This window comes from Pseudorca crassidens, chromosome 20 (assembly GCF_039906515.1).
Source record: "Pseudorca crassidens isolate mPseCra1 chromosome 20, mPseCra1.hap1, whole genome shotgun sequence".
Lineage (NCBI taxonomy): Eukaryota > Metazoa > Chordata > Mammalia > Artiodactyla > Delphinidae > Pseudorca > Pseudorca crassidens.
The window spans coordinates 62,204,261-62,224,245 of NC_090315.1; the positions used below are offsets into that span (position 1 = coordinate 62,204,261).

The window sequence follows — 19,985 nt, forward strand, 5'->3', positions numbered from 1 at the left end:
GGGCAGACGGGGAATGACGGGGAGGACGGCGCAGCGGGTCCTGGGCCCCTGGGGGGCGGCCCCCCCCCCCGGGCAGGCACTCACCACGGGGATGTGCAGCTTGCTGAGGGGCTTGCCGTCCAAGAGGTAGGAGCCGGTGTAGGTGACGTACTCGGCGTAGCACTGGGGCGCCTGCGGGCTGATGTAGCAGAGGATCTTGCGCTTCTCCTCAATCTTCTTCCTGATCTGCAGGTACTCGAAGTACGGGTTGGACCTGTCGCTGTGGTAAGGCTCGATGTCGTCCAGCTTGATGGCGTCCACGATGGCAGCCAGCGTCTGCTGGATCACCTCCCGCGTCTGACGCGTGGACGTGTGCATCTGCTGGGCCAGCTGCTGGCTGGAGCGCTGGAAGCGGCGCTTGCGCGGGTGCTGGGCCTGGGGGTCGTCGTCCTCAGAGCCGCGGCCCTTGGCCCTGGGGGTGGGCGCGGCCGCAGCCTCCTTCTCGGTGGGCGGCGAGCTCTGCTTCTGCTGGTTGGCCAGCATCTGGGCCCGGGTCCTGGTCATGCGCTGGGGGATCTCCTCCACCTTGGGCGCCTTTGGGGCTTCGGCTGTCGGTTTGGGTTCCGGTTCGGGGGCTTCAGCCTGGACGCCGTCCGGAGGCCCCTCGAGCCCGGCACTGTCCTGGGGGCCGGCCCCATCCGCTGCGCGGGCCTGGGCCGAGCCGTCCCCGGGGGCGTCGGGAGCACTGTGGGGCGTGGCCAAGGGGTCTGGGCCCTCGGCCTGCTCGTCCCCACTCCCCGGTGGATGCTGCTCTGAGGGGGCTGGCGTGGGCCCAGAGCCAGGGTCGGAGTCCTCGGGGGCCCTCCCCTCCGGCCCGGCCCCGGCCTCCACTGTGGCCTCGGGCAGCGCGACTGGCTTCGGCTCCTCTGGGGGCTCGGGCGCAGGCTCGGCTGTGAGCCGGGCGGCCACCTGGTCAGGAGGCAGCACCCGCTGTTCGTCAGCAGCTCCCACAGGGACGTCCCCGCCGCTCGGGAGCGCGGGGGTGTTGTCCAGAGGAACGAGAGGACTCTCTTCCACAGGCTCTGCTTCGGCATCGGAAACATCCTTCGTCTGGAGAGGAAGCTCCGGCAGCGAGAAAGGCCCCAGGTCGAGGTCATCCTCGGTGGCGGGGAAGGCACCGGGCCAGGGCACCGGCTCCACCTGGCCGAGGGCAGACAGGTTGTGACCACTTTCCAGGAAGTTATTCTCCAGGGGACCCAGGGCCTCCACCTGAGCCACGGCCGTCACACACGCAGACTCGGGGGGTGCGTCGGGGGGCGCTTCCGGAAGGGACTTGCAGTTACTGAAGAAGGACTCCAGCCTGGAGGGAGGGGCGAACACGGCTGGCTCTTCTGAAGCAGAGACCGCGGCCGGGACTGCTTCCCCGGCCTCGTCCTTGACTTCCAGTCCCGGCTCGGGGACCGACAGAGGGTATGAGACGGGCGACACCGGGTAAGGGGGCTCCGGGTGGAGAGACTCGGCAGGGCAGAAATGTTTCGGGGACTCCGGGAATCTCTGTGGGGACTTCAGCAGGAGGTCCGACCCCACAGGCCAGCTGGCCGGGTTTTCGGGGGTGCCCCCGATGAGGCCAGAGGGGAGGCCCTGCTCCACGGTGGCGGGGTGTGCCCACTCGACCGGCTCCTCTGTGATGACGGTGCTGAAAGGGCCCTCGTCCAGGGGCTCCAGGAAGCTGGGCTCCGGGGGGATGATGGCCGCGGTGGCCTGCTGGTCCTCCGTGGCATCCAGGGGAATGCCAAGGTCAGGGGGAAGGGCCCCCTCCATGGACGGGGCCAAGAGCTCGTCTCTGTGTGAAGGGGGGGACTTTGTTGGTAAGCCGGAGAAGGCGCCCTCTGGGGAGGGGGTGATGTTGGCTGCGGCCGCAGGCGGGCAGTGCAAGGCGTCCGCTTTGGGGGAGGGGATGCCATAGTCCGGGGAGTAATACCCCGGAGACAGGCAGGCGAACTTCTCAGTGGGTGCTGGGGGCCCCGGGGCCTTGTCCTCCGGGTGCTGCCCCGGCGAGCTGTAGCTGGGCGCCGCAGGGACGCTCTGCTGTCTGAACAGCTTGTCCCCAAGTCCGAACTCTTCCTCAGGGGTCCTCCTGATGTCCACAGACACCGAGCGGTAAAGGTTCGCGCACAGCGGCCTCGTAGGTGTCTGGCCCGGTGTTTCTGAAGTCCCGCTGGCGGCCACGGAGAACCTGTCAAAGAAGGAGGGCGAGCAGGCGCTGGCGGACGTGCTGGACACGGGCTGGGGGTCTGTGCAGTCGAACATGAGGTCGGGGTAGTCATCGGCGCTGCAGGACGGGGTCCGGGGCGTGTGCATGGCCTCCTCGTAGCTGGGGCAGGACACCACCGAGGCGGGGGTGGGGACCCCGGTGGGCCGGCCGTGGTCCGGCCTGGGGGAAGCGGGCAAGACCTCTTTCATGTGGGGGCCTGCCAGCCAGTCTCGGGGGTCCACCGCGGGTCCCGGGTGGGGCTTGTTCTCGGCAGCAGGGGCGGCAGGGGCTGACTCCTTGAGCTTCTTGTCCTTCGGGGCAGGGTCCAGCCCCAGCGGCTTCTTCGGCGGGCCGTCCAGGCCCTTCTTCCGCCCGTCCTCGGCGGGCCTGGCCTTGTCCTTGAGCTTGGGGTCACCAGAGCGGTGGCGCAGCTTCTCCATCTGCTTCATCCTCTCCTTGTGCCGTTTGTGGCGCTCCTCGATCTCCAGGTCCTTCTGGGAGAGCATCCGCTCGAAGCTCGTCATCATCAGGTCCCCGTCGCCCAGGAGCTTCTCCCGCGGCCGGATGTCTTTCTTACCGGGGTCTCTAACCGGGAGGAGCTTGTCGTTCCCATTGCTCAGCTTTACGGGGTCGCCCTTGTCCTTCTCCAGATTCTCCTTGACCTTCTCCTTCAGCTTGGCCTCGCCAAGCTTCCCGCCCTCGTCCTTGGGCTTGTCTCGGAAGGAGCCGGGAGGGTTGTCCTTGTCCCTGGCCGCGGGCTTAAGCTCCTCCCGGTGGTGCCGCGGGGGCCCGTCCCCGTGCCGGTCCCGGTGCCGCTCCTTCTCGTCCCGCCACCGCTCCCGGTGCTTCTCCCGCCGCCTCTTCTCCTTCAGGAGGCTCACGGTGCCAGAGCCGTAAGGCCTCAGTTCCTTCTCTACCTTCTTGGGAGGTTCTCTTTCAGGATCATTTTTCTCCTTCTTTTCGGTAGAAAACAACTCGATGGTTTTCTCTAACTCGTCCTCTGCGTCGGCCTTGATGCCGTAGGAGAGGCCGTAAGCGTCGGCCTCCAGGACCTCCTTCTCGTACTGGCCGCTGTCCTTCCGGCCGCCCGTGTCCTTGCAGTCGTCGCTCTTCTCCTTCTTCTCGGGCTTGTCCTTCCTGACCCGCTCTCGGTCATGGCTCTTCTTGGAGGAGGATGAGGCGTGCCGGTGCCGCTCCCTCTCCCGCGCCCGCTCCTCCGGGGGCTCCGGGAAGGGCGCCTCCAGGAGGGCGCCGAGGCCCGGGTCGTGGCCGCGGTCGGGGAAGCCGTCCGACGACGCGTCGCTGGCCTTGTCGTTGGAGTCCTCGCGCAAGTCCTGCAGCGCCGCCTCCTCCAGCCGCTCCAGCAGGCTCTTCTCCGCGTCGGTGCCCTTGCTCGCCTTTCTCTCGCGGCCCTGCTCCCGGTCCGGCCTCTCCCGGTGCCTGCTCTTGGCCTTGTCCTCCGCAGGGGGCCTCTTCTCCCCCTTCTCGGGGAGCCTCTGCTTGTTCCTCTTGTCCTGAGTGGAGTCCACCGACGCTCGGTCCTTCCTGTCCTTGTATTTTTCCGTGGACTCTCTGTCCTTCTTCTCTTTGTGCTTTTCCAAGGTTTTTTCTTTCTTGTCCTTCCCCCCGTCGGTGGCGCCCTTCTCCTTCTTCTTCTCTCTGATTTCTTTGTCTTTCTGCTTCTCCGCATGCTGCCTGTCGGCCGAGTGCTTCCGGTGCCTGTCGGGGGGGTGCGGCTCCCGCCCGTCCTCCCTCTCGGGGGGGCCATCCCCCCGCCCCTCGCCGGCCTCCCCGACTTTGAATCCGCTCGCCGCGTAATCATCTTTTTCATCTTCGCTTTCATCAGTGAATATGTCTGCAATGTACCAGCTTTTCTCTTTACCCTTCTTTTCATCTTTTTTTTCAGAGAAGTCCTCGGAGAGAATTCCGGGGAAAGCCTTCTCCCGTCTGTCTTTCCCTTGGTCGAGAGATGCTTTTCTGTCTTTGTCTTTGCCATGCTTCTCCTTGGCGTCCTTTTTCTCTTTGAAGCACTTCTCAAGCTCTTTGTCCTTCTGGCACTTCTCGAGCGTCAGTCTTTCGTTTCTGTCCTTGTCACTGGGCTTCTCTTTGTGCTTCTCCAGCTTTAGCCTCTCCTTCCTCTCCTTCTCTCTCGCCGGGTGGTGCCTCTCCCAGGGCTCCAGGCTCTTCCCGAAGTCGCAGTCGGGCCTGTCCTTGAAGGCTCCCTCGCAGCCGCACTCCTTCAGGTCCTCCCTGTGCGCCTCCTCGGGCTTTGCACGGCCATCTCTCCGCTCCTTGGCGGCCTCGGGGGGCTCCTTCCTGTCCCGGCCGCCTTCCGCACACTCCCGCCTCCTCCTGTCCTTCTCGCAGAGGTAGCCGGGCACGGCCCTGTGCCTGTCGGCAGCGTGCTCTCTCCTCCGCTCCGAGCCCCGTTCCAGGCAGTCCCTGTCCTTCTTCCGAGAGAAGATGTCCCTGTCCGTGCGCTTCTCCCGGGCCTTGTTCTCCCGCCTCTTCTCCCTACTGTCCTCTTTCACCGTCTCCAGGATCAGCCTGGCCACAGACTCGCTCTTCATGTCCCTGTAGTCTGTCACTGCAGAGTCCCAGCTGTCTTCCCCTTTGAAATCGAAGGATGAATCTGACAAGTCAGAGAACCACCGATCCTGGTCATCAGAAAGACTAAACTTGGTGTCTTCGTTCTCCAGAAACTGACTTTTGTTACAATATTCATCAAAAGCAGACTCCTCCCTATACACTTTTTTGAGTTTTTCTTTATCTTTATCCTCTTTGAAGGTCTTCTCCCTCTCTTTTGAAATTTTATCCTCTTTAAAGTCATTCTTTTTCTCTAGCTTGGAGGGCCTGTCTTTGGACTTCTTCTTTCTTTCCTCCTTGTAGAGCCTCAGCTTTTCCTCTTTTGGAGATTTTTCCTTCAGCAGCTTCTCCTTGTCGGCTTTGCTGCACCGGTCCTTCTCCTCCCGGAAGGCCCTGCCCCCGTCCTTGCTCAGCTCCCTGATTCTCTTGAGCGGCTTCTCCTCTCTGGAGACCTTGATCATCTCGTCCTTGAAGAGCCACTCCTTCTCCTCCGCCTTCACTTTGCTGAGCTTCTCCTCCTTCTTACAGGGGTCTCTCTCGTGCCTCAGGCCTCTCAGCTTGCCCTCAGCCGGCACGTCGTCCAGGAGGATCGCCTTGTCTGCCCTCTGCTTGGAGTCCTCGTACTCATAGGTGAAGCTCTTCAGCCTCAGCTCCTGGCTGGCGGAGCACAGCCCCTTCTCCCTGCTTTTGTGTTTATGTTTCGTCTTGTGTTTCTTGACGACTTTGCCCTCCTTGTCCAGCTTGGGGATGGCGCCGTCCCCGCCAGGATGGAAGGAGTTCTTCCTATCGGGCAGCGCGCCCTGCAGGCCGGCCCTCTTCCTGTGCTCCTGCCTCTTCCTGACCGGCTTCAGTGACTGCACGCTGGAGCCCTCGGAGGAGCCATCAGACTCGCTGCTCAGTCTCGTCCTCGTGGAGTCTGATAAGGAGCTGACCTCGGACCAGGCTGGAGAGGAGATGGTTTTCCAGTTGTCTGTCCGCCAGTGCTTGGCGTGTGGGTCCGCGTGGCTGGGGTTATGCTTCTGGGGGGCGGAGCTGCCGTGGGACGAGGTGGAGGAGGCGGACAGGGAGCTGAACAGGGCAGGGTCCTTCAGCACCAGCGGGGACTCCTTGAGGCAGCCGGGGCTCCCCGCCGAGCCCCCGCCGTCCTCGCCGCTCTCCGAAGACTCGCTCTCGGACTCGGAGGAGCAGAACTTGTCGCTCCTCTTCCCAAACCGCACTTCTTTGCCCTTGATTTCTTTCTTTCGCTTCTTTTTCACTTTATTTTTCTCCTTCTGCTGCTTGCAGTTGGAAGGCTCCCGTGTCTTGTTACCAGGCAGCATCGTGTGAGCCGAGAGTCTCAGCTTCTCCCCGGTCCCCACGGCGACACCGACGTCCTCCTCGTCTGACGTGTCCGACAAGATGCGGTGAGACGCCTTCTTTGGTGCAATCGTGCTGTTCTTAGTGTAACTTTTCACTTCCATTTTGGGTATAGAAATAAAACTATTTGACTTAGTTTCCTTCCTGTAATCCTTTTTCAGCAAGTGTTTGTCGTCCACGGGAGGGATTCTGTCCTGCTCGTCGTCCTCGTCAAACTCATACTCATCCTTGACGGGGGTCACAGTTTTCTGGGGCTCCGGATTCTTAGTCTTGTGCTTCAGACCTTTCTCAAACTCGGAGTCCGTGTTATTGCCGTCGACTGAGCTGGAAGGTGCGAACGATGGGGCGTCGTCCTCCTCCTCGGAGCTCTCTGCGGGGACAGGGGGGAGGAGGTCAGAGGTGCTTCAGGCAGGGGCTGCGGGCACCTGGGGAGGGGAGGGGAAGGCGCCCGTCCAACAAGCGCGTCACCTGGCTTAGTTCAGGTTGAGGCTGGCCCCGGGCAGAGGGGCTACAGAGAGGTCTGCACAGACACGGGGCTGGAGAACCCTGCACGGAAGCCCCCCATCCCGGCTCAGGGTGGGGGACTCCTCACGGGCCAGAAGCTCCCGTCAGCAGCAGGCATCCAAGGAGGCTGCCGGGAGAGCCCTGCTGACCGCGGTGACGCCACCTGCCCAGCCCGCGCCCCCGCAGCACTGACCGGCCGAGCTCTCCTCGCTGGACGTGTAGGTGCCCTTGCCCAGCAGCAGGTTCACCATGGTTGGGGAGCTGGCCACCTTGAGCGGCGTCTCGCCCTTCCTGTTGCTCTGCTGAGGGTTCCCTCCATACCGGAGCAGCAGCTTCACCACCTGCGGAGCAGTGAGAGGCCCGTCAGGGACCCTGAGAAACACAGAGCGGCCGCCACGCTGATGCGCAACTGCGGCCCCTTCACAGGGCCTGAGCACGACCAGGCCAAGGGGTGGAGGCTGTTCACGCTGCCCGCGAGGCCTCTCCCACCAAAGACCCACCACTCAAAACAGGCTGCTCCTCTCGAGCCGCCGGGTTCCTGCAACTTGCGGGGAAGGCTTTTATGGGGGTGGGGGGGGGGGTGGGGGCGGGGGCGTGTTACACAGTACAGAAAACAAAGACCAAGCTTGTGCAAGCAGGTTTATTGCATGTTTGTTTATTGCAGGAAAGTAAGATCACCTGTCGCTAATCCGTGCCCAGGACCCGCTGAAGGCAAGGACAGCAGACCTCACTTTACTGCGCTTCAGATGCCGTGTTGTCTACAGACGGAGGGTCTGCGGCGACCCTAGCCTGCACCCAGCAAGTCTACTGGCGCCATTTCCCCGACAGCATTTGCTCACTTGGTGTCTGTGAGTCACGTTTTGGTAGTTCTCGCGGTATTTCAGACCCTCCACCAGCAAAAAGATCACGACTCCTGGAGCTTCAGGTGACAGTTACATTTTTTAGCACTAATGTATTTCTTTTTTTTTTAAGGCCGCATGGCACAGCACGCAGGATCTTAGTTCTCTAACCAGGGATTGAACCCGTGTCCCCTGCAGCGGAAGCGTGCAGTCTTAGCCACTGGACCGCCAGGGAAGTCCCGCGATAATGTATTTCTTAACGAAGGAGTGCAACTTGTTCATAGATACGGCTGTTGCACACCCAACGGCAACTGTCCAGTGCAGACAACGTTCAGATGCACCAGGAAACCAAAGAATTCTGTGTGACTCACTCCATCTCGATCCTCGCTTCACTCGGGTGGCCGGGGCGGAACCGACAGCCTCCCCCAGGTGCCTGGCAAACGGGACGGCGGCCTCCACTTCAGCCCGGGCTGCACGCAGGTGTACCTGGGTCTGCATGGCGGGAGCAGGACACTGCTTCCTGGGCAGGCGCTCCCCTGCCCTCTGGCAAATCACCACGGTGCTGGACAGTCCTGGGGCCAGAGTCAGGGCTCTCTGGTCCCGTGTCCTTGCTGTCTGCCAGCCGACGAACACCCCAACTGCTTCAGGCCACCACGTTCCCTGGCTACGGCCCCTCCCTCTGAGACCAGCAACGCAGGTTAAGTCCCCTCAATGCCGTCCTCCCTCCGGCCGAGAAACGGTCTCTGCCGTATGCAGCCCCGAAGGCCACCAGCCCACCCGGACAGTCCTGGGTCATCTCCCATCTCCTGGCCCTCAGCCTTCTCCCCTCTGCAGAGCCCACACCTGAGGCCACGTGTCCATTGTCTCTCACTGCTCCCTAATAACAAGTTTAAAGACAATTACACAAGCGGAGATTCAGGCGGCGGTCCTCTCCCTCCCAGCTCCATCACCTACCAACCAGCCAGCCAGCCTCATTTCACCCATACCCCATACCTGCCCACTGCCCCGGGTATCTTTTTGTTTTTTAATTTTTGGCTGTGTCGTGTCTTAGCTGTGGCAGGCGGGACCTTTCGTTGCGGTGTGTGGGCTCTTCGTTGCGGTGCGTGGGCTTCTCTCTAGTTGCGGCGCGCGGGCTTAGTTGCCCCATGGCATGTGGGATCTTAGTTCCTTGACCAGGGATCAAACCTGCATCCCCTGCGTTGGAAGGCGGATTCTTAAGCACTGACCACCAGGGAAGTCCCTGCCTGCCCTGGTTTTTTTTTTAGCAAATCCCAGATATTTCATAAAGTTTTTCAGCATACTTCTTCTCTAAAACGGCTCTTAAAAAGCAGTAACAACGAAAACCCCATAATGCCATCGTCTTCCCTAAAACGTTAACTAATTCCTGACGTCAGCTCTGCGATCGGCACTCGGGTGTCCCAGGTGTCTCGGCATCCTGAGCTCAGAGCACCTCCCAATCTCTCCCTGCGCCAATGCGTCATTTTCACACTGGCCACACTGCCCGGTTCCCTGACACCTTCCTACAGTGACCAGCGGGGCCGCCACGACAGACCAGATGCACTCAAACAAACAGCTGCCACGTGTCCTCATCACGCACCACCCCAGCTCTGGCCAGGGGCCTCTTGGACAGTGTGGTGGTGACCGCAGCCAGGTCCTCACCTACACGTGCGGCTCCTGCATTGGACCCGAGGGGCCGTGCCCCAGGTGCTCGCGGCTCCTGGGCTGCTCACCCCATGTTGTCTACCCCCGTCCAGGCTGCCGGGTCTGGCGGCAGCACATGGCCGAGGACAGGCAGAGCCCCCCTGCCTCTGGGTATGACCACTCACCTCCTAATGGCTGACCACACCTGAGTGGCCAGAGCAGGGCCCTGACACACAAGCCACAGACGGCGCGAGAGGCCACCCAGGTGCTGACCCAGAGTGAGAAAGCTGGGCTGGGGGGGAGGCGGGGCCTGTCAAAGATTCACTTCCTGGTCACCCCGCACACAGGAAGGACAGAGAAACAGGTGGCTGCGGACCAGTGCACAGTCTAATGGCAGGCCTGCCGTGGGGTCTGCGGGGAGGCGCCCACCTTGTAGTGCCCATTGTTGGCGGCGTCGTGCAAGGGGGTGTCATCATCCAGGCCCTTGGTGTTCACCTCTGCGCCGGCGGCCAGCAGCTGCTTCGCGACATCGTAGTAGCCCCGGTTACAGGCCTCGTGCAGCGCAGTCCAGCCTGGAAACAGACACTCAGCACGTACGTGATTTAACCCTCAGGAAGGTCACTCCCGCTGCTGGGTGGCACTCAGGAAGCGCTAAGGACAGGACAGAGGCCTGGTGGGCACCCAGACTAGAAATGCCGAGTGGTCTTTACTTGGGCGCCTCTGGGTTGCTCGTGACCTCTAGCGGTTAACCTTACAGACTAAGAATCGGAGAGGGTGACGTGGCCCACCGAGCTGACAAGGGTACAGGATCAATGAACACAGGGTCACAAGGGGCAGCCTCAGCCCAAGTCGATGTGCCCTGTCTGCAGACAGGGAAGCAGGCAGGGCGTGGCCACGGCCGCAGGTCTGGAAGGGCCTCCGTGAGCATGCGCTGAGGCCTCTCGGGGAGCAGCTGCTCACGTCGGCACGCACACAGAGCTGCCCCGTGGACAGATCCCAGGGCTTTGGAAAAATGCAACTTAGGAAAATCGCTTTTTTTTTTTTCCTTTTAAAAAAAAAAAAAGGTGCTAAACTAGGTTTGGGTCCAACACCCAGGGCCGTGGGAAAACCTAGGATTCCACACGGGAAGGCCTCCTGGTCTCACAAACACTCCTCTCTCAGTGTACAGCTCTGGACACACAAAAAGAGCAAATCATCCTACGTAAAAGGGGGTCTGCCCCACGGCCCTCCCTCCGAGCTCTCACCTGCGAAGTCCTTGACGTTGACGTCCGCCCCCTCGCTGATGAGCTCCTTGATACGCCGGGCGTCCCCCCGGATGGCCGCGCGGTGTAGGCGGGTCTCTCCACGCTCATTTCTCTTGTTCACTTTATCTTTGGTTTTTGAGGCAGAATTGGGCGTCCCCTTCTGACACACTGTCGACTGGGAGGGGTGCTTTGGTGTCGTGTCCACTGCAGGCCGAGGAGAGGATGGGCGGAGGTTACCGGGAGGGACCTGCGGGGCTGGGCCACCGTCCCAAAGGAGGGCCTCCCAGGCCCCAGGACCACCTGCCCCCAGGGCTCACCTGGGCTGTTGGCAGACTCCTCGGCCGTCATCTGCATGAGGAGAGCCACCTGCTGGCGCTCCGAGAGCGGGTAGCCGGCGCGGATCCCGGACAGCCCCATGCCGAACAGCAGCCCGGCCTTGCGGGCGACAGGCTCCTTCTTGATCCTCTTCCGCTCGGGACCCTGCTTCTCTGTGAGGCGTGGAGGAGAGAGGGGAGACTTCATGCCACGGAGCCCTCTGACTCCGGGGCCGCACAGCCTGCGGGGGAGGGGAGGGACAGCTGGCAGCACGCACGCTGCCCGTCATCACCTCTTCCGGCAGTAGCTGTGCTGGGGACACGATTCCGACACCTCGGCACCAGCCACTGAAGCCAAGCCTGGCCCCCACCGACCGTCCACCGCTCCAGGTGCCTCCCCAGACCGTGCCCTGCGCGCCAGGCGGCGGGGCGGACGACCCCGAGTCCCGGCTCCCTCAGGACGGGCCTCGGTCTAGCAACTCCTAGTGTCTGTGGTCCAGGTCCTCTCCCCACCCCGCCTCCGAAGAGTTCAGATGTAAACGCAAACGCAGCTTGGAGACCCGCGGGGAGGCCAAGGCTGGTGGGCGGTACTGTACCTTTCTTCTTGCTTCTAGGAGCCTCCATCTCATGCCACGGCGCTTCGAGGAGCGAACCAGCCTTGCAGTACCACGGCGTGGACTGAGCTGGAGGCATCTAAAGGCATCAACACAGAGCACTAACGAGATACGGCGCCGGCCCGGCGCCCCTCAGCCTCCTCACGACAAGCATACTGTGCTCCTCTGGCCCCTCACCTAACACCCTGCCGGCCTCAGGCAGAAACACTGCGCCGTGTCTTTCACAGGGGCAGGGGGGGCGGAGAGAAGAGACACCCCCCACTCCACGGACCAGGAGCCAAAAGCTCACCTTGCTCCACACTCACCCTCCTACTCACAGGAACTGGGGCTCCGTCGAGTCTCAGACCCCTCCCCTGCTGCCCTGTGTGCTCTAGGGAGCCCGGGGATGGGGGGGCCTAGGTCACGGGTGCGGACCACGGGGAGGGAAGCTGGGTCGCCACGGGGCCCGGGTGTCTGAGGGGCTCTCCCTGCCCTCCGCGTCCCCGGGCTGGGGCGACCTCTCCACTCCCACAACTACAACCCTGGGCTGCTCTCCACCTCAGGCCCCACAAGCGTGTCACGCTTTCCATTTTCTTACAAAGCGTTTTCTGTAAACAGTTATTTCCTTAAAAAGTACCTTAAACTGCCTTTTTAAAAACTGAAGTTGTGATCTGCTGACAACGGTGATCTGTGCATCTTAGGTGATGACCCCCGAGCACCACACGCCACCCCGCCAGCAACAACTGCTTTCTAACCAACGCACGAGGCATAGGCCCAAGCAAGGAGGAAACTCAGAAAGGACGCTCCTCAGGGGTGACCAAGGACCCCGCTCGCCTTCTCCCCCGCCCCCAATTCCCCCACGACCCGGCAAAAGCAGTGAGGAAAGGGCGGCACATGGCCCCGGCTCTTCGAGGAGGCCTCTGCACAGGGCACAGCTGGCACCCAGCAGCTTCAAGGAGCCCCGAGAAACGAAGCCACGCTGGGGCAGTGGCCGGACCTGGGCAGGAGCCTGGCTCAGAAGCTCTCCCACAGCTGAGCGCCACACGGATGGGTCCGGGGGTCGGGGCAGGGGGAGGCCGTGGGGCCCTGCTCTGCCCAACCTCCTGGGAAGCACAGCCTGGCCTCAGACAATTGGGGTGTCTGGCCTCTCAGGGGCGGTGGAGACACGAAGCCCCCAGAGGAGAGGACGGAAGCAGAACCTCAGCGAAGCGCGTGACCCCGCAGCCTCCCGCGGGCTGTGGGCGGCACCTGCCGCGTACACTGGGTCACCTCGGGGGTGGAAGCAAGCAGCGCAGCCCCCTCTCCGCGGCGCACGGGTCTCCAGGACAGACGCGCCTGTGATTTAAGATGCCAGAGGAGCCCGGCAGAAGGGCCACAGCCACCTCTGTCTTCAAGTGACCGTGCAGCCAGTGGACGCCCAGGACCAGGGAGGTGCCTCGAGGGTCTTGCCTGCGCTGCTGTTGAGTGGCAGCGAAGAAGCAACTTCTACCCAGAGACTCTGATGTCGGCGGCAGAGCTGGGCCCTGTGGCACCGGCCTGTGGTCTCAGGAAGGGGCTGGGAGAGCTGTAAGGCTCAGGCAACCCCAGCACGAGTCCACACCTGCCCAGGGGCCCTGCTCACCCCACACGTGGAGGAGAACAGACTAACCCAACCCTCTGGTCTCCCCAGGCTTAACACAGGGAAAAACCCCAAATGTAATCCCATCTCCTGAGACGCCAACTTCTCGGTGGTGGAGTGTACTTCTCTACAGGTGCCGCGGCTGCCGGGATCTGGAGAGCCCGCGTCTGGCCGGGCTGGGCGTCGCAGGTGGAGCGGCTGCCCACGGAACCCGGGCCACAGAGGAGCGGAGGCCGGGGCGCTGGTGCTGCAGAAGGGCCTTCCTGCCCAGCCACTGCGTCCTGTCGGCAGGGCCAAGCCGGGGCCAACCCAGGTGAGACCTGCAGAGCGTCCTTCCTGCCCTGCCCTGAGGTGGGCAACGGCCCCACCTGCCAGCGCTGGGATGGGGGCACGGCAGAGGAGGTGCCCGGGCAGCGGCCCAGCTCCCTCAGCGCTCTGCCAGCATTTTGTCTCTCACGTCCAACCGGAAGCAGAACAGAAGGCACACGAGGCCCAGGCGGCGTGTCAAGCTGAAGGCCGGGAACCGGCAGGTCCGTGCGAGCGGCGAGCAAGGCCAGAGGGCGCTGTGGGGGCGCGGGGGCTGGGGCACGCCCTGCCCCCTCGCTCTCCGGGGACGCCAGCCGTGCCATCTTCCCAGGGTAACGGGGGGAAGGCAGTCTCACGAGCCTGGACAGTCCCCTCGCCGTGAGGAAAGCGAAGCACAGCCGTGTGACTCGGCCTGTATGTCCATGGCGCCTTGATTCTCACGCTCAATCACCTCGCTGGTCCTCTGTGAAATCGGGGCCACGTTTATCATCTCTTCCTGGGACACGGTCACCCAGCTAGCAGATGCAAGGATCCCCAGCCCCCCAGGCCATCCCTGCGTTTCCCCCTAAATGCGTTCCTGTCTCCCCCGGAACACGCCTCTGCTCTCCTCCCACAGCCCCCGTGGCCTCTGCTGGGGCTGGGCCTGTGGAGGGCGCAGCCCTGAGGGCCTCTGTTTCAGGACCCAGCACCCAGAGTCCACTCCTCCTGGGGAGTTTCACTCCCCAGCAAAACTGACGGCGTCCAGTGGAGAACTTCCCCGAGTCACGGCGAACCCTGGCAGCAGAGACACAGAGTGAGCTTCTGGGAGAAGGTCTCCTCTGGCTTCCGGGACGTGGTCTGCAGACACTCTCCCGGCCGCCTTCTGTGTCCCCTCGGGCGGTCCCGTGGTTCCACACGACGCTCTGCGTGGAGCCTGCACCCTGCGCAGACACCGGCGGCCCCGTGTGCTCCTCCTGGACCCCGGTCGGCAACTCCCCTCTTCCTTCTGTGCGTCAGCCGAGGCGGCGTCTTCAGGTTCAGCAGCTTCCAGCTCACTCACTCTGCTCATGGTGGACCCAGTAAGCGCTAGAACCCGTCCCCCGCCCGAATGCTTCGTTTCAGCAATCGTTTCTGCTGCCTCATGCTCTGTTTTACACTGTGAAAACCCTGCCTGATCTTCTGGACGCTGTTCTGTGTCTGCTCGGGTGTCTTCCTCCTGTGGCGGCCATCTCTGGGTCCAATCCTCGTCTCCGCTCTGGGGCTAGGAAGGCGCCCAGAGGCCCAGGGAGGGCCAGCCCCATGGGGGCAGGACGGCGTGAGCCTGGGGAGCCCTCTCGGCCCCCAGGCGGGAGGATGGCATCTTCCAGCCGGAGGTGTCGGCAGGCACGGCTGCCCTCAGCCCGTCCACTGCCACCAGACGCCCCGTGGCTGACAACCAGGGCGTACCACGTTGCCGAAAGTGGGAAATCTAAGACTCTCCTCAGATGTCACCATCGTCAGGGCTCCGCCCTGTGGTGGGGAGGGGGCGGAGGAGGTCCTCGGTCTCCCATGAAGTTGCAGGGCTCGGCCCACGGCAGGCTGATGGGAGGTGGGTGGTCGGCACTGGGACCTGCTGTCCCAAAAGCGGCCCGTCCCTTGGCCTCAGAGCACACCTCCCACACCACACAGGGTCTGACCTCCACGATCAGTCACAAACACAGGCTTCTGACCAAGGAGCCGGCCCAGGCACAGTCCACATGTGACAGATACCCCGTCAGGTGACGTGCTGCACGGGGTCCTCCCCGCATTACACTCCGACCCTCCAAGCGCCACTGGACCCACATGGGCACCATCATTCAGGCTGTGGTGACAAACGGCTTCCCTTCCGGTTTCCTGCTCTGTGTCTCCTCCTTTTCCTTTTTAAAAAAAATTTCCAGCATTGATCGTTTAAAGAAAGAGCGGTCTGTGTGGCCTTCAGCAAGTCCCCGGCCTGAGAGGGACAGGCTGGACCCCCCCCGTCTCACTCCCCCGGCAGAGGCTGCTCCAGCTCCAGGTAAGGGCGACCACAGAGCCGTCCCCCAGGTGACCGTGATCAGGAGGCCAGAATCCATGGAGGTGAGGTGGGCATAAAGGGCCTGGACAACAGGGGTTCCCAACCACTGACCCCAACTTTCACGACAGCAGTGAATCATAATCCAGACCGCCAGCAGCGCACGAACAGCAGCATCCATCCCGCCGGCCCCAGCCTGCCTGGGGGCCTCTGACCACCCCTCGAGCTCCCCACACCCAGACCCGGGAGTTCACCGGGTGGAGCGGCCACCCTGACCCAGACCAGAGAGAAGCGGGCCCAGCCACGCCCTCTCGACTTGGCCTGGGATGGAGGTGGCCAGCGTACTACACCAGTCCTGCCCGCTCTGGGGTCCCGAGAGCTCCAGGGTCACAGTGTGGGTGGCATGTGCCCTCCCAACCAGCGACTCACAGCATGTCACGCCTGGCAGGCGGCCAAGCCCCTGCATGGTCAGCCACGTGACCTCCAGCATTTGGCAGGGGGCATGCTCAGAGCCCAGCGCCAGTGAATCCCCGCACACAGGGCAGCCTTGAGCAGGAGTCCCGACAGGCCCTGCCCACCAGGGAAGCTGCGTGCGCGCCGCCTCCGTCCCCAAATCCCAGCCCTAGACGGTGAGCTGCTCACACATCCTCACTGCAGAGCCAGCACAAAGCAGAAGCAAAGAAACGCTGGGAGCTGAGAACAGGCCCCTCTCTGAAGGGCCCTGGGGGCTCCAGGTGGGAGGCGGGAAGGCCGCCGTCAGACTGAGCAAGAAGCCTGCAGGGCTTCATCCACACGGACCTCAGCAGGAGGCGTGCGCACACTTACGTTGCGCGGAAATTAAACACATAAGCAGCAGACAGCGGAGTATAATTTGAAGCAGGTCCTGGTCCCACCAAGACTGGCACCGGGCAGGAGGGCCCCCTCTCCCTGCCTGCAGGCACCCGCCCGCTGGTGGCCTGAGCTCCAGGGAGGACGCCCCAGCCCTGACTAAGCGCTGCGGGCCTCCTGGGGACCGGGAAACAGGAGGGTGCTCCCAGGGAGCCCGAGGGTCTCTGGGGGATGCTCACCAGCCTCCCCCGCTCAGGGAGCACAGCCGGAGAAACTACTGGCCACTTGCAACCGTCCCGTGAGCGCCAGGCTGCATCTTCCCAGCAGGGGGCGCTGGAGGGACACGGCAGGAGCCAGCAGGCAGGGAGGGGACGTGGGAACACGGGGACCTTCAGCCTCCCTAGCTCGGTGCTCACCAGAGTTGGCACTTCTGTACAAGAGCCTCCCCATCTGCCCTGGGGCGGGTGGGCAGGCGGCACCTGGTGGAAGCGAGGCCTCTCAGAGGAAGAGCTTCACTCTGCCTGGCCAGGCGGCCGCTCACCAGGAAGGGCAGGGAGGGGTCAGTGACCAGGGCTGCAGGCGAGGTGCCCAGTCCTGGCCCGAAGGATGAGACGCTCCCAGTTACTGGAGACGAGTTCTGCCACATGACCAAAGCAGGTGTACAAGAAAGCTGCAGGGTCAGCCCCTGAACCCCGGGGGCGGGGGGGATGGGCAGGACACAGTCACCCAGTCGAAGGCCCCCCTCCTCCCACACTGTGTACTACTGAAAAAGCTGGCACATAAGCGGAGCCATGCAGCTCACAGTCGTGCTGTTCAAGGGTCAATGGTACAGCAAAACTGGCCCCCAAAGGGATAGCCACTCAACAGTAAGAGGACAAATGCTGGACTTTCCATGTATTTAGACTTTGTCCCTGCCTGGAAAATCCCACTTGCAAAACGTTCTTCAGTTTCCCACCTGCCTGGCGCCCCGTGCTGAGATGCCAACCGTCCCCTTCACGGCCAGCACCCCGCAGACACCCCCGAGGACGCCGCGCCCGCCTGTGCTCGGGCAGGGACATCCCAGAGGACGACACCGACCTGCAGGCCCCCAGCACCCAGGAAGCCGCACCCAACAGCGACGCCACGCCCTCCAGTACCAGAGCTGGCTCGGGCACCCAAGCTTGAGCTGGGCCTGTCTCTTCTGCACCCAGAGCCTGAGGCACAGGGTCCCTGCGAGGACTCCCACCTCCTCTGCCCTCCTCCCCGGCCCAACCCCTCCCCTTGCGGAGGACCCCGCGGAGGTCGAGCCGCCTGCCCCGGACCCCAGCCATACCCCAGCCGGCACCACCAACCCCGCCAACCTGCTTCACCAGCCTGCAACTACCCCAGGTCATGCTCAGTGGCTGCGAGCCCGGGGCGCACCCGCCTGGGGGTCGCCCCGTGCAGGAGGCGCTGTGAGTGAAGACGTTCATTTCAGGCTGTTCCCCCTGCCATTTCTCCCAATTCTCTCACATTTATGTCATTCCCGTACCTGCCATTTTCCTGAGACCTGACACAAACCCTCACGTGCAGCAAAGCCCCCTGCCCTCCGCCCGATCCTGGCAGGACCTCTGCTCCTTCCCCCGTGGCTGCATCCTGGGGGACCCAGGCCCCCTCGCGGCTCTGTGGATCCACCCCACACCTGCCCCTGGCTTAGGGGGTCTGCAGTCAGATGACCGGCAGGCGGGGAAGGCCCAGCACACCAGGACCAAGAGGAGGAGTGTGAGCCGGCTGGCAAAGGGGCCGGGTTCTTGCCTGGACCCAGCACATGTCCCTGCAGGCAGCTCGGATGGAACCAACCTGAACGCGCACGCGCCACGTGGTGGTGAGTGGCACACCCGCAGCGCACGCGCAGGGGGACTGCGTGCCTCCTGCTCATTCTCACAGCTCCCTCTGGCCTCCATTTCAAACAACTGGGTTTAATTTATGTGCTTCTGCAGCCCTGAGGGGAAACACGTTTATCCTGCCATGTGAAGTTCTCCAGAGGCTCTCCTTGAGAGAGAGGAGCCCGTGCTCACACGCACGGGAGGCCCCTGGGCAGGCTGGGGCTGGGGGAACGTGGCTTCTGTGCACACTTGCGGGAATCCTCTGCCTGGGAATCTGCCCTGTCAGCTGTGAGTCACCCCCTCCCGGGTCCGTGCAGCAGAACTGGGGCGCCGGGGGCGGGTGGGTACCTGTGTCCGAGTCCTTCTGCTCTCCATTGGCGCCCACAGTGAAGGGCAGCTTCCGCTTGGTCGTTCGCTCTCTCACCTCCTTCCCACCATCAGTGCGGTCCAGCTTTGGGGTCTTGGTTAGAGAAACTTTATCTTTATCCTGGAAAAGAGAGTGACGCTTTCAGACGCTGGCCCCAAGTTAGACTCTCAAAGTCCTTAGGTCTAGCAGGACTTCACGTGCCTGGAAAGCAAGTCTCTTATCTGGGCAATGGACACCCCTCCTGCCCACCAGGCTCAGAGGCACCCACGGCCCTACCACCTCGCTGCCTCCTGCCTCGTGTTCCCAGAGATGGACTCAGTAACGGCGAAAACGCACCTTCAGAGGGGCCTGCTGACAGACGGAACCTGCCCTCTACTGGAAACTCTCCCCGTGACCGTGAACGAAGGGGCCCGGCCTCGCACCGAACGGGAGAGAATGTCTGCCCTGAGACGCTGGCTCCCCTCCAGCGTGTCGTCCCTCGCCTGCCCGGGGCCTGAGCCACCTCTGGTCACCACAGGCCTGTGACACTGCAGGGCCGTCTTTGGGACGGATCTTGCAGCCGCAGCAGCCCCGGAGCAGAGCCCAGTGCGGGCGACCCAGCCCAGAGCAGGAGCTGGCTAGAGGGCGGCCAGGTGTGGCCATCGCTCCCAGCCCTGCTGACCTGTAAGGACCCGGGAGCCCGAACTCCAGCCTCAAACTGGGAGGTCCAGCCGGGCGTCTGCCTCGCCTGCCACCGTCTGCAGAACCGGGGGAAGCGCCACCTTGGGGGGGGGGGGGCCGCGGGGGGATCGGGATGTGACACGCCCCTCACAGAAAGGGCAGCACACAGAGCCCTGAGGGTGGGGTGCGGGCGCTCAGCAGAGCCTCAGGCTAACCAGCGCCCCGGCTCGTCTGCCCGCAGCGCACTGCACCACACGGGCCAGCCAATTTGCGTTGCTGACATGGAGGACGGCACTGCTACCGCCAGGCGGCCCCTTCTCCAGCAGCAGGCTTCCTTTCTGGAATCCACCCCGGGGAGGCGGAGGCAAACACACGGCCCTCACAGCAGCCCTCACGGCACTGGGGCGTCGGGTGCTCCTGGGAGGGGACGCCCAACCCTGAGCGGCGCAAGTCCTGTCTCCCGGGGCCCTGAGAGTCCTCCACTTGACTGCCACGCCGTGCCCTCCAGTCTCAGCAGGCAACGAGACACCCTTGGGTGACCAGGGAGATCCCGCCACAACACACCGCCAGCTCCGAGGGCACCCGGAACGCGAAGAGGGACCAGCAGGCAGAGCCCGAGCCTCGGCCGAGCCGGTGCCAGAGGCACCAGGACACAGGCCCGCTTGTCACCACCTGCACGCACCTCCGCCCCGCCCCCCGCCGCCCCTGCCAGGAGAACAGCACCCACCAGTGAAAGCCCCAAACTGTAATAAGCAACCTGCCACCAAAAAAACTCCTGGTCCAGTTCGTTAATCTGATCGACAGACACAAAAAAAGATAACACAAATCACACTAACAACGTATTCAGAAATGCAAGAAATTAAAAAATCAATGTAATTCACCACACTAAGAAAATAAAGGACGGGGACTTTCCTGGTGGTCCAGTGGCTAAGACTCCACACTCCCAATGCAGTGGGCCCAGCTTCGATCCTTGGTCAGGGAACTAGATCCCACATGCCGCAACTAAGAGTTCGCATGCTGCAACTAAAGATCCCGCATGCTGCA

The 19,985-nt window shown here is 63.0% G+C and overlaps 1 protein-coding gene and 1 long non-coding RNA gene across 9 annotated transcripts in view; one reads left to right on the plus strand and one right to left on the minus strand.

Annotated features, from left to right (window-relative positions):
• The window catches only part of ANKRD11 (ankyrin repeat domain containing 11), a 171,377-nt gene that overhangs the window by 6,761 nt on the left and 144,631 nt on the right, over positions 1-19,985 (minus strand). For 7 of the 8 annotated variants that reach the window (XM_067718311.1, XM_067718305.1, XM_067718309.1 and 4 more), the window contains 6 exons: positions 18,263-18,401; positions 10,721-10,891; positions 10,404-10,607; positions 9,589-9,731; positions 6,873-7,020; positions 85-6,545 (listed from right to left, as the gene is read on the minus strand). In XM_067718311.1, the coding sequence (XP_067574412.1) occupies positions 85-6,545; positions 6,873-7,020; positions 9,589-9,731; positions 10,404-10,607; positions 10,721-10,891; positions 18,263-18,401 (7,266 nt within the window). Of the gene's footprint in view, positions 1-84; positions 6,546-6,872; positions 7,021-9,588; positions 9,732-10,403; positions 10,608-10,720; positions 10,892-11,313; positions 11,411-18,262; positions 18,402-19,985 lie in introns of all 8 variants that reach the window. The other variant, XM_067718313.1, reaches the window with a different exon arrangement.
• On the plus strand, positions 7,293-10,203 carry LOC137214466 (uncharacterized). Its single transcript, XR_010938924.1, has 2 exons — positions 7,293-7,604; positions 7,717-10,203. It is a non-coding gene; the product is annotated as an uncharacterized lncRNA (long non-coding RNA).